Source organism: Mesitornis unicolor, unplaced genomic scaffold (genome assembly GCF_000695765.1).
Source record: "Mesitornis unicolor isolate BGI_N332 unplaced genomic scaffold, ASM69576v1 scaffold26556, whole genome shotgun sequence".
Classification (NCBI taxonomy): domain Eukaryota; kingdom Metazoa; phylum Chordata; class Aves; order Mesitornithiformes; family Mesitornithidae; genus Mesitornis; species Mesitornis unicolor.
In genome coordinates this window covers 4709-19124 of record NW_010189294.1, presented here as the reverse complement: position 1 = coordinate 19124, position 14416 = coordinate 4709, and the positions used below count along the sequence as shown (strand labels likewise).

The following is a 14416-nucleotide window of genomic DNA, read 5'->3' as shown; positions in this document are numbered from 1 at the left end:
CCTAATGTTCTGTGATTCTGTGATTCAGTGAAAGGACTGCTGATTCTTCTGTGGAGCTGCTCCACTAGCTGATGGTCACCAGTGTACATTTTGGTTTCAGCTGGAGCAAAGACAAGATCAGCATTAGTCAGCATTGTCCAAAATCTCATCTCAAATCTCTAAATGCCCACTGGTCTTGTAATATCAGTGTGGAGGGGCAATGACTGATAATGTGGCATAGCAGAACTGGTTAACACCAGCCTTCATTCCTAAAGTTTCTAAATTGAGGAGTTTTTAAAAGGTGCTTATGATGCTGCATAAATGAAAGATCTACAGAAGGAATATTTTGCATCTCTCTGAATCAAATCCTTTAAAAAAGAACATGCTACTTTATTGGGACAGCTTTAGGTTTTGATGTTCTCTGTTTTAAAGTGAAGCCCCTACCTAGCATCGTTAATCGTCCAATTCTATCCATCAGGAGAGCGGATACAATATTCCCAGGTAACACAGCCAATGTTCCCAGGAAATTAACAAAGTAGATCCAGTAGGCACTGTAGTCATCATCGAAAGAAATCTGGCATCCTGTCCTGATGTGGAAAAATGTGCAATTTATCAATTCACTGTCAACAAATTTATATTGCTCAAGATCTGTGGAAAGAAGAAAAAGAAACATTTCAGCCAACAGCCAACTCCATGAGCAGCTTTAGATTAAAAACATTTCAAATTTAGGCAAATTTAATGACAACTTGGAGCTTTTACTGCTTCATAAAATGGGACTAGTTACTGCTGCTAATTTTGATACCATTTTATCTTAATAGAAAAATATGCAAAGCTCACGAAGAAGAGCAACTAAGGCCTTGAATTAAGCAAGTTATATTAATGTATTTCAGCTCTGCTTGGACCGTATTTGGTTACGGCCTCTCAGCACCAGTTGGCCTTGCACAAAATGCATTAAGTATCTGCAAGTTTCTATCCCGTGGTCTTGCTTGGTGTTAAGACCTTCTATTTCCGTACCAGACAGCCTTTGAGACGAGACTGCTGATTATGCTTACTTTGGTTTGACTTCTTTTTAAGGTGAATGTTTTCACAGACTTCTCAATAAACTCATCTTCATTTCTAAGGATGCCTCTTGGTCTTCAGCTAAAACACAGCTAAGTGACTACACGAAACTGTTGAGGCCATTCTTCTTCAAATGCAATTTCAGAGATCTTTCCTTATACTTACGCTTTCTTTCTGTTCCTCCTGTCAGCCTTATAACCCTGAATCAAGAGTACCTTCCTTTCAGACAAAGAAAGCTGAGCATTGCTTGCTCTGAAGCCTGATTCTATTAATGTTATGATTGCTGGAGTTACAAGAAAATGGTAAGTATTGCCTCATCTTTTCAACAAGCTTAGTTGATCATGTTGTACTTTCAGTTATGTTTTATCAAACTGAAAGAAAATATGAGTCCTCTGTTTAAACATATGATAAAATGTATTCCCATTTTTTAGAGAATACTTTGAGGTCTGGAAATGATTACAGATTAAGTAGCTTGAAATCTGAACTCTGCTTGTCATGCCACAGCAAGCACAATGAACAAAGTATTTCACAAGTCTGACTCGGGCTAAATAAAAATATACTAGTTAAAGCTACTAGCAAGTACATTTTCTCCTCTTCAGTCTGAATATCTTTAGAGATTATTAAAATCAAAGAGATGTTGATTATCTGAGTGAATATTAGGCCTGCAGTGTCTCTACTGGGGGAGTGATCCTTTCACTTTTCTGTTACAACACTGCTGAAGCCTGTTGAGTTTTATACCTTTTATTCCCTACAAGATGGTTTCTTGTACACGTTATTAAAAATCCAGAAATTATACACATAAGATGAGAACACACAGCTGAACAATAGATGTTCAGGCATTTTTTTCTTGCAATACCTGTGTTGTAGAAGGTGGTATTCACAAATGTACAGTTCCTGAAGTATGTGTTCAGTGAAGTAATGTCTTCAAATACACAGTTCTTAAAAAGGGAATCTTCAAAGGTTACTGATTTAAACTTCATCATAATAAACCTGTTCAATACAAATAATATCTGTCAGTCTGCCTTCATAGGATAGAAAGAGGAACAGGTCAAGCTGATGCAGCCACACAGGTCTAAAAAATCTCAACCCTAGAAACTGTGATTCCTTAAGGGCATTCTCGAGTCACAGTTAAAAGTTACTTGATTCTAGAATACTATCATTCAGAAAAAAACATTAATAAGACAAATAGCTCCACATAGCTACCAGCCACAACCTGTAATACAATTTCTTTGGTAATATTTCAGTTATTACTTGTCCTTAATCCTCAAGTAAAACCAATGTCATGACATTCATGGAATAGCCTTGTAAAATCACTATTACTTGTAAATTGACATTGCAGTCAGAAATCAGGAGCTCAGGCTCCAGAAATTCAATCTCTTGGAACAAATAAGCACCTGCTTGTTTCAACAAGCTGGAATGGAAGCACTTTTGAAAGAACCTTTATATCTCCAGATAACCATACTAGGCACTGTGTCAAGTTCAAATGCAAAACATACTCTTCCAAGTGTTTAAAAATAGTTTCACAAGATGTTTTAACATGAACACAACAATTACATTGGCAGTTATACAGATAGACATCTAACTGGAAGTATGTGTTTGTTACTCCTGTGCCTCTGAATGCACTTGCAATTACTTTGTACATAAAACAGACACAAACGAATTGTAGCTTTTCTTATTTCTGAACATCCTCCTTCATGCTGACTCTCATTTAACTCCTAGGTCTTTGATCATGACTATCAATCAAGTCTTCGACAGAAAAAGTCAAAGACAAAGGATATTACAAGCAGTAACTTTCTACCTCAATATTACTAGGCTAAAACAATGTTGTAAGCCTTTTCTAGTGTACTTATACAAACTAATACCATTATGCTAACAAAAAATAGCAATATTAGTCATGTCTTCAATTTCACATGAGAGTATGGAAAAAGCTGTAACTAAAAAAAGGGCAGTTTTGCTGGCAGAATTCACCCCAAATGGCAACACTTTAAAAAAACAGTCCTTTTATTGTTATACGGCAGTAAGAACTGTTAAAATGGCAAAGCCTTCTGAACACAGACCTGGCTCTGATCTTGTTAAAGCTGGTGTGACTAGTTAAATATTGTTGTTGCTACAAGACTAATAGTAGGAAGAGGAATACACAAAATATGCTGCCGATGAAATAGTAGGAACTAAATTCTCTTGCCAGTAAAGTTGTTGGAATCACATCTTTACAAGAAAGTTGAGGAAAAGCTAACTATGTTTGTGAAAGGAAAAGATTTATTAGCTAATGAATTCTCTTTGTGTATTGACCAGAAGAATGGTGTTTTCAGCCCATTAGTTTTAGTTATCATATAATTTCTCTTTTGTGATAGCCTCTGATTAAAATCAGGCTGGCATTCTGTGTCAACTCATTATCATATTTCATATAGCACTTTCTGTTTTAGAATGTAACCTAATTCAAGTAGAGAATAAACAGAATTTAGCAACTAGATTTTTGGAACAGAAATGACAACTATGTGTCCTACGTTCTTCTGATGTTCTTTTTACCTTTGGACAGGAAATATATTTTGACTATATTAAAACTGGTGTTGCAAGTATTTGAATTGAAAACCAACAGAAATATAATGAAGTAAAAAATCAAGTATTAACAGATCTTGTAATTAGGAAAGAACATCAAGGAAGCACTGAGATTAAGGGTAAGCTGGGTATTGAAATGTTTGTGGAGGAAGACTATCAAATGAGTTCATACTTCTGTGGAATATACTTTGTGAATCTCAGTTATCATAGAATGAGTTGGGTTGGAAGGAAACTTTGAAGGTCACCTAGTGAAACCCTGCTGCACTGCGCAGGGACATCTTTAACTACATCAGGTTGCTCAGAGCCCCATCAAGCCTGGCCTTGAATGTCTCTAGGGATGGGGACTTCACTACCTCATTGGGAAACCTGTTTCAGTGATCTATCACCCTCATGGTAAGGAACTTCTTCCTAACGTTTAATCTAAACATATTCTGCTCTAGTTTAAAACCATTGCTCCTCATTCTATTGCTACGTGCCCTTGTAAGCAGTCCCTCCCCAGCATTCTTGTAAGCTCCCTTCAGGTACTAGAAGGCTGCTATAAGGTCTCCCCACAGCCTTCTCTTCTCCGAGCTGAACAACCCCAACTGTCTCAGCCTGTCCTCATGGGGACTGTTCTCCAGGCCGCGGATCATTTTTGTGGCCCTCCTCTGGACCTGCCCTAACAGGTCTATGTCCTTCTTGTATTGAGGGCATCACAGCTGGATGCAATACTCCAGGTGAAGTCTCACCAGAGCAGTTCAGAGGCGCAGAATCAACAATCACAGAATCACAGAATCACAGAATCGCTCGGTTGGAAAAGACCTCTGAGATCATCATTTCCAGCCGTTCCTGTCCACCCCCTAAACCATATCCTTAAGCACCTTGTCTACCCACTCTTTAAACACATCCAGGGATGGTGACTCCACCACCTCCCTGGGCAGCCTGTTCCAGCTTCTGACAACCCTCTCAGTAAAGAACTTCCTCCTTATCTCTAACCTGAACCTCCCTTGGCACAGCTTGGTGCTGTTACCCCTTGTTCTATCCTCCATCACCTGGGAGAAAATCTCATCCTGCTGGCCACACTTCTTTTGATGCAGCCCAGGATGTGATTGGCCTTCCTGGCTCCAAGAGCACATTGTTGGCTCATGTCTAGCATTTTGTTCACCAGCACCCCTGCAACCTTTTCTGCAGGGCTGCTTTCTATCACATGATCCCCCAGCCTGTACTGATAATAGGGATTATTTGGCCTTGTTGAACCTCATGAGGTTCACAAGGGCCCACCTTTCCAGTTTGTCTAGGTCCCTCTGGATGACCTCCCATTCCTCTAGCATATTAACCACACTGCTTAGCTTGATATCATCTGCAAACTTGCTGAGGATGTCTTCGATCCCACTGCCTATATCACTGATGAAGATATTAAACAGCACTGGTCCCAGTACAGAACCCTGAGGTACACCACTTGTCACCAATCTCCATCTGGACATTCAGCCATTGACCACTACCCTCTGGCTGCGACCATCCAACCAATTCCTTATCCACTGAACAGTCCACCCATCAAATCCATATCTTTCCAACTTGGAGACAAGGATGTTGTGGGGGGACTGCGTCAAAGGCCTTGTAGAAATCCAGATAGATGACATACATAGCTCTTCCATTATCCACTGATGCAGTTACCCCATTGTAGAAAGCCACTAGGTTGATCAGGCAGGACTTGCCCCTAGTAAAGCCATGCTGGCTGTCTTGAATCCCCTCCTGTCCTCCATGTGCCTTATCAGAGCTTCTAGGAGGATGTCTTGCATGTCTAGGAGGATCTGCTCCATAAATTGGCTATCAGAGGCCTAATAAATTTGTGCATTTGAAAGAGTAAATTAGTTTTCAGAGTAAATTAATGTTAGATTTAGTCTTTTTAAAAAATTTTCATTTCAAATTGGTAAGAGCTCAGTTGACATTTTGATGTTGGTTACTGACAGTAAATGGTTCTTTGTTTTTAGGAAAGCATCTACCTCCTGGAAAGGAGCAAAACTGGGAAGCTATGTCTGCTTGGAAAATGAGATAACTGCTTATTTTTGTTTGCAGTGCATAAGGCTGTATCAAACTCACGTTCTTATAAAAATTATTTTTAATGACGCGTATTACCAAAATAATGAACTTTATACACTTAGATATACATTTTCCTATGGAAATAACAATCACTTAACACCATCACATCCAGCAGACCATTCATATAGTTGTTCTGTGTATTTCTTGAGAGAAACCAGATACCTAAAACAGCTGTGTTTAATTTCCCCATAAGTTATCTAATTATCTGTAAAGTCCAGATAGAACCTTAATATGTTTGGATTCAGTAAAAAAACACAAAAGGCATTGCCAATGTGTTGTTTCCTGTTTGAGAGCTGATCATACTTTCTATTGATTTACAGTAATATTTAGCTTTTATTTTTCTGTGATAAGATCCTAACCGCTCAATGCTCAACGTTTTCACAGAACTGGCTTTCATCAAGAAAAGAACTGACAACAGAGATGAAAGTACATCCTACTCCAGCCTCCTACAATACGCCACATATGTTGGGTCTGAAAACCTTTGAACTTCACTGTGAAAGGAAGTATTACTAACTTATGCTTTTTGATCTGTTTTTCAGGAGAGCGAGGAGGCTGGGTTTGCATAGGGCATCCTCACAGAGGAACTACTAGGACATGTACAGGCCCACATCTCCCCATGCTCCACAGAGGAGATAAAAAAATCAAGAATTGAAGTATATTCCAGTTAAATAGTAGCAAAACCATCTATTTTTAGCTAATGGAGAAAAATATTAGATTATTAGGACATGCTTTAAAATATACATTTGTTTATTGCAGACAAGTCAGGATATTAGGAAATCTCTAAACCTGTCATTGATGTATTCTCCATTGCTGTGAATCTGATTTTCCAATGTGAAGTTAAAGATGAAATGTGAAACCTCCTCATTGCGGAAATGTTTCACTCGGGATGCGTACTCGTCTGACTGCAGATGTTTAATGACATCAGGAAACCAGACCGATAAGCCATAATAGCTGTGAAAAAAACCAGAAAAAGCTCAGTTGCCAATCTGTCTTTTTCTGAAGTCGGTGTGAGGTAATGACTAGCATCTCCCTTGGAGCAGTTGCTCCATCATAAAAAAATCCTCTATAAAATAAAAATGTTAAGGGATGTCGATCCCAGAAGATGACAGTATTCTGAAGCAGATATTCTTGGTGAGTTGGGCTTGCAACCTAGAACAAACTAACCAATAAATATAACATTTTGTGAAAAGATACTGAATAAATACATCCCAAATAAAAAATAAAAAAGATCATCATAGTAACAGGCATTTGCATCCATATGAATCTTCTGTCAGTCAAGTCTATAAAAATGTTTTACCGCCTCAACCATTCTTACCCAAAAGACAGGGTGAACCATACAGCTGTAAGTTTGATTGTATTATCCTTCACTGGGTAGTTGAAGCATCTCATAAATGTCAGCCAAATCTGTAAATCATTAGGAGAGACATTTATATTAAATCTTATTTGAAGAACTTTGATTCTGATTTGCTTGCTTCAGGACATCGGAGAGAGCAGGTCAGATCTTTGTACAGGTCATAACTGTGCTTCTCATACAAGCATGCTAATCTTCAGCTACATACAGATTATGCATGTTCTTTGAATTTCTGGCTTCTTTTAATGGAATCATAGAATGTTTTGAACTGGAAGGGACCTTTAAAGATCATATAGTCCAACCCTGCTGTGATGGCTAGGGACATCTTCCACTAGACCAGGTTGCTCAAAGCCCCATCCAACCTGACCTTGAACACTTCCAGGGAAGGGGCATCCACAGCTTCTCTGGGCAACCTCTACCAGTGTCTTACCACCCTCATTATAACCAAATTCTTCCCAATGATCAATCTAAATCTATCCTCTTTCAGTTTAATAATGCTACTCCTTCTTCTGTCACTACAGGTCTTTGTAAAAAGTCTGTCCTCAACTTTTTAATATGCCCCTTTTATATATTGAAAGACCACAATAAAGTCTTCCTAGAGCTTATTCTTCTTTAGATTGGACAGCCACAACGTTCTTAGCCTTTCTTCATAGGACAGGTGTTCCAACCATCCATTTTTGTGGGCCTTCTTTGGACCTGCTCTGACAGGTCCATGCCTTTCTTCTAGACCTCAGAGATGGATGCAGTAGCATCCCCCTGGAGGTGAGGTCTCACAAGTGCCGAGTAGAGGGACAGAATCGCCTCCCTTAACTTGCTGACCATGCTTCTGTTGATGCTGCCCGGGATACAGTTGTCTTTCTGGGCTATAAGCACACATTGCTAGCTCATATCAATTTTTTTAACCACCAGTGTGGAACGTGTTCATTAATTCATGTCTGCTCTGATCCTCTCAAACTTTCATAGTCACTAGGCAGCTTCATTTCACTATCTCAAATAAACCAGAGATCATGTCAGAAATGTTTTCTTCTCACTTCCTAGTACTACAGTACTTTAGGCAAACTGTACTCCATAATTCGACAGGGAGACTTAGAGTCTGATCTGTCATAATCTATTACAGCTAGACAGTGGTACTTTAACTATATGAGAAAGAGCTGGGACTACCCCATGGTCAGAGATGCTACAGCAGAGCTTACTGAGAATGGTGTTTTCCTCTCATTCTCTCTCATCTCAAGACTATTTCCTCCTTTTGAAGACAAAAGCCAGTCTGTCCCAGGAGGTTTCAGCACAAATCATGAAACAAGAAAGATGCTTTGACCAAGTTCCTAGTCCAGTGAGATAACAAGAATGTGAGACAAGCAAGCTGCAACACCTTTAAAGCCAGTTTAAATAAGAAGACCAAATAATAACTTTTCAGTATTCAACTACTCCATTGTTTGACAAATAGCTATAAAAGCAGACACATTCTGATTTTTTTCCATAGGGAATATGCCATTTTTGCAAGCAATGAGATTCTGGGAGAAACTTTGGTTTACATCATCATAGTTCTGGAGAGCTTTAAGATGCCAGATTTTTAACAGCTGTGAAACACTGTTTTTGAGATATTTAGTATTTACATTAATGAGACTTTTCTCAATTTTCATTACAAGGTTCAAAGATGCTATATAATTTTGGTTTTACAAAAAAGTAAAAAAGAATATGGAACACAGTTCCACTGAGCTTGTGTTGAACTCTCTGAAATAGCTCTGAAGTAGTTTTCTGGTATAACATTTGACATACTAAAAATACATGCAGACATGATGTCTTATAAAGGTTTTATTAACATTCATTTACACAATTTATGTGTGACTTTATCATTTATAAGTAATGTGGCTACATCAAGTTCCTGCTGGTAATTTTTTCTCTCATGATCTATCTCCTCTTTCCATGGCTATATATTAATATGGATTCCCAGTGAATATTGTATTGTAGGGCTTTGGAATATGGCTGTGTAACTATTAGCCACCATTAGTGTGAAGACTAATGCAGCATTTTCCTCATCAGAAGTTGGAACCAACCTCTAATTCACCTGCACCCCTTCTGGGTCAGGACACTAGAACTTTACACTAGTTCCCTAATATCCCAGTTGCACAGAAAATGTACCATTGCAGCTATCATCAGGGTGAACTTAACCAATCTATCCTGTTTCTGAAATGTAATTAAAAATAAGAAAGGTATTTACAGAACAAACAGAGACTTTGTTACTTACACCATATAGCTCTGTGCGAATTCTAATAAAACATCTCCTGTACCAAGTTCCTGTATCGCTCTCTATTTCAATGAGCTCATCTATCTGCTTTGGAGTTTTGATTCTTTGAACCTAGAATTAAAAACAGAACAGCAAATATTTGCATTTTCTTGAGTCATTAACTGCCTGTCATTGAAGGTTTTAATAAATTCCATAAACTAAAAATGAGCAGATATTAAAGCTGTGTCTACACTTCGAATGCTTTAGAAACATAAAAGAATTGTAACACACTATCATGCCAAAGTTTGCCATGGATGCAACTGTTTTGGAAAAGCTCTGCTTTCAAAGCATGCAGGAAATCCATTTCCTCTGACTGAAACAAGCTGTTACTGTCAGGTTTTGCTAGAGTGTTTCTTTATATACCTCTAATGCCACAAAGGATAAAATATTATTTTAAACCCCAGTTAAGCACATCGACAGTTTTCTATCAAGTTGATTCTGACTTGCTATCGCAACATTGCTGTATTGTTTAAAGATACAGTAATAAAAATAGAAGTATCTGAAATATAAATATTTAAAAGCTAAATTTTTCTTTTGTTCTTATTTTCTGTAGGGGTAGACAGGGAACTCTCTTTTGGATGTTGACTCTAACTATCCTTTTTAATGAAGAGAGAAAAAGTTAGGTGAAATGATCTGGAACCACACATGTTATTGCCATTATTAGCAATCATGTACTTCAACTAAAGTGAAATGAGATAAACAGACATCAGGGAAAAATACAGAATTACCAGTGACAGAGAATGTGATGTTGTCTACAATGCTTATTTTCACTTGCACTCTCCTCTGTAGCAGAACAAGTATGCGTTATATGGTCTTTTCAGACACAGGACCTGACAAAAGTGTACTATTGTATATTTTTTCCTTTGTCTTCCACTCTGGTCCCAGGTTCATAGTGATGTCATAAAAGACATGATATTCATCCACAGTTTATTTAAATAGAAGACAAATAAAAAATAAAAAGAGAATGGAAAGAAAATAAATAAAATGAAGGAAGAGATTGACTTCTAAAGAGGGAGAAAAGAACAGCCTGGGTGTTCATTGTTTGGCTGCAGTTTTTGAAGGTAGCAAAAGATCGTTTTTCTTCTTAACAGAATGAGCCCATCACCACACACAGATTTATCATAGTGGATTACAAGACAGCAGGGAATTGCAGTAATGATGGTAAAGCTTTAGCTTTCAGTCCACTGCTTTTACAGATGTACACTCTTTAAGATGCATCAGCAGCCTCATCCCATGAACAAAACCAAACAAAAGTCCAAACAGTAAGCACTTTCTGTAACCAACTTCATATCTGAAATACTGCAGCTCACTGTCTTCTCAAACCATGACTACATCAAATGTCTATACCCTTCTTGTCATACCTCTTCCAATAGCAATAATCCTGCCTGCATAATTCCATTGATTTGAAGATGCTTTTAAACTGCTTTTATGAAATATTTTTTACAAAAGACTGAGTTGATTCCTCCAAAATTATTTAAGATCTTGTATGTACAGACATCCTCAGATGTCACACTTCCAGGTAGAAAGGGCATGCCTTTTGAATCACGCTGTATAAACCTGTACAACTCTCGTAGGCTCAGGGGCAACATTTTCACTGTCCTTGCCACCTGACTTGTTTGAAGCTGTGGAGGTTGGAGGAAACATATTTATATCCTAGGACCACTGTATGTGACTGAGGACAAAAAGCACCTGGCCCTGGTGGTTTTTTAATGTAATATATGTTCTGTTGGATCAGGGCAATGGTCCATCTGGACCATGCAAATTCACCTGTCATTACATGAATAATGAAAGAAAATCAATAAAGAATATCTGTTTCAATGATAATGGAACTTCTGTTTAAAAGCAATGCCTAGAAATGCTCAATGTTTTAAATTTTACAAAACCAAGATATGCTGCAAAGGAAAATGTTTGCAGAAACTCATATATGACAATGAAAGAGTGGCAAGAATTTGGGGTTTAGGGATACAAAGTTTTTTTTTACTTAAGCATTTAAACCAACTTATCTAATGAATTAGTATTTTAAAGACCCAGGAAGGTAATTAAGCATGTGTATAGATGTTTAACTTGGCAGTCCCGTAATAGAAGATACCATTTACTTACTACCATCTCTGTTAGTGTCACTGCTCTCAGAAGAGATTTTCAGAAGTATTAAGAGCCACCACCTCCACAAATTCCATGATCAGTAACTAGCATATATCCATTTTGGAGTCTTTAACTCCAAACCTGTTTATCAGTTGCTGCCTTCTCTGTTCTAAAGGTTTGAAGATAAAATCCTGAATACTATGAGTAACAAGAATAAACATGTCTTGTGAACAAAGCTCCTAGGAAAAGTTGACATCGATATAATTAAGAAAACATAAAAGAAAAGCACACTAAAACTATAGCAGTAATGGAAAAAAGTTACATTAGCTGTAGAACTAGAAAACATACCATCAAAATGTATCTTATGTAGCTAGTGACGTGAAATGAAGGAAAGTATTAATGCATAAGTCATGGAATGATACTGGATAAAGCAACAGGCTTACGAGAGTTGTGTGAATGAATTACTGAGACAACATGTCACAATAACCAGGACTAACTTGTATTAAAAAAAGGAGAGACTAAAAGGATGTCCCAAGCAGATTATACATTATTTCTTTTCTTTCTAGGTTTTATAAGATGTAGTGTTAATATTGCTCAAAGAGGAGACAATGATGCATTTTCTGATCATATTAATGCAAACTAAAATTAGGGACTTCTAGACAGTAACCTTGACATATTGTACAGTATTCCTAACCCTTTAACTTCTTGATATCAAGAGCTGCTTTGTTTTCTTCTCCATGGCTGCTTTAGGACATGATTATGGTTAGTCAGACTAATGTAAGACTGTAGCTGATCCTTTGTTCCACCACATTTCTGCCTTCCTCATACCTAACAGGGAAACAGGGTCTATGCTATGGCTGACTGTGCAATCAGTCATTGAATATTGACTCTGGCAGCAATAAAACAAAAAGTGACCAGAGTCAGGCATACTCTGTCTGAAAGCAGCTCCGATCAGCAAGAGCCAATTGTGAAATTATACCCTAGCTGTACAATGTTAGGCAAATCTCTTTACTGGTAAATTAAGTCAGAAAATCAATTATTAGGTTAGATGGGATTAGGAGTAGGTCACTGGTGTATCAATAAATGTGGATTTAACATATTTAACATTTAACATTTAGATACACTGTCCAGCCCTCTTTCAGGCTAAATATAGGAATTCTTGAGCTTCTTTGTGGAAAAAATTTAATGCAGGCAACAGAAAGTACATCCAAGGCAATAAACAGCCAGTCTCATGGAATAAAGATATATGGTCAGATGGTCATTCCTCAAGACCGCCTGCAAATGCAGAACCTTTAAGAGGATTTCTTAATTGAGTTATTTGTGCATTAAAGTAAGAAGAAAGCCTCCGGAAGAGGAAAAACATCCCACACATAGCTCTGAGAGGGAGCAGAGGGAGCAGCACTCTCACAGCATAGCACAGGCTGGAAAGGCAGGCTGGACTTCAAAGCAAGAAAAAGCCTTCTGTTGTTTGGTCCTACCACATCCAGGAAGATAAAATTGTTTTGTATGTCCTTCACAAACAAGGAAGACACCATAAAAAATCTCCACATATGAATTGCCAGATTCTCTTCCAAATAGAAACACATTAATACTTTGAATATGGCCTTATCATTAGATCTGCAAGTCAACAAGATGCAGCTGAGCTTCCAAGACATTTTGAGAAAATTAAATGGCTGAAATTACTATTTCACAGAGGTGAAAAGGATTTTTTAAAAATTACTGGTTTAGCTCATAGAAATTAAAAAGCAAAGTTTTAAAGACACAACAGCCAACTAATTTGGACTTCTGTGTGATTATTGTTGTTATTATTAAAGGTGAAGTAAACTTAGTAAATAAAATGCAGATTGTGTCTGTTAAGTGTATTGGTACACCAGAGAAAACTATCACGAGTTCATGCACTCAAGAATATGCTGGCCAAAGGCTGATACCTTAAAATCTGCTGTAGGATTTCAGTAGGAATTCAGTTCTTATATTTAGATATTCTGAGTGCAAATGATTGACATTGTAATGCAGACTATTAATAGTGATTGCTTAAGCACTCCAGACCTAACCAGCTAGCAAGCTGGCTGTTATGTTAAGCAATTAGTTTTAAAAGCAGTACTCACTGTGAAGACTTTCTCAGGCTGACCACGAGCTCGCATGTTTGTGTCATGAATTTGCTTGAGTATCATCCAAGCTTCATCATGTTTTCCAACCTAAACATTTGATCAAAACATTTAAACAAAATACACATTCGGATTAAGGTATTCACTATAGTTACTGAAAATTCTTAATGCCTATTGAACAGACATCATGATGTAAACAGAGAAATAATTTTGACTCGAATATAAAACCCAGGTGGCAAGTTATACCTCCAGCAAGAACCGCGGGCTTTCTGGCATAAAGGTGAGGGCTACCACGGAAGAGACGCAGGGCAGTGCGCAGACAATCACAAATACTCGCCAACTGTGGAACTGGTAGGCAGAGCCCATGCTGAAACTCCATCCTGTGAAAGAAGAAATTCACAAAATGTAGAGAAATAAGCAATATCGTACCTGGGACTCCGCAGCTTCTTAAGCATAGAAAAATGACAGTTGTAGTTAAATGAAGCCTGACTGATCTCTTCTATTTCCATAAATACCAATGTTTTCACAAATAACCTTTCACTATGTATTTCAGCCTCTTGCATGAGACTAGTCATGTGGAAAATCATAGAACCATAGAATCATTTAGTTTGAAAAAGACATTTAAGATCATCAAATCCAACCACAAACCTAACACTGAAAAAAGCTCTTAGAAGCCTCTTAGCAAAATCTATATGAAGGTAGTTATGTGAATTAAACAGGGAATTCATCACCATACATAAGAATATACATACAAATAAATAGTTTTGTATGAACAATGGAAGAAGGGAGAATTAAAAATCTATACTCAGATTATATATTTTATGGATTTTTACAGACTTCCTTACCATTATTAACTTTTTCTACAAAGAGCTAATTTCAGTACTCTTAGTAGGAGTCTCCTGATGTCACACAGTGCCACAC

The 14416-nt window shown here is 37.5% G+C and overlaps 1 protein-coding gene across 1 annotated transcript; it reads right to left on the bottom strand.

Moving 5' to 3' along the window:
* Nucleotides 1-423: 423 nt before the first annotated feature.
* LOC104541871 (synaptic vesicle glycoprotein 2C-like) lies at nt 424-13875 on the bottom strand (the record flags this gene model as incomplete). The annotated part of the gene is made up of 7 exons (XM_010186024.1): nt 424-627; nt 1895-2028; nt 6460-6624; nt 6989-7077; nt 9270-9380; nt 13496-13585; nt 13742-13875. Coding segments are annotated over 7 exons (927 nt in total), but the record flags the coding sequence as incomplete, so codon positions are not given.
* Between the last annotated feature and the right edge of the window lie 541 nt (nt 13876-14416).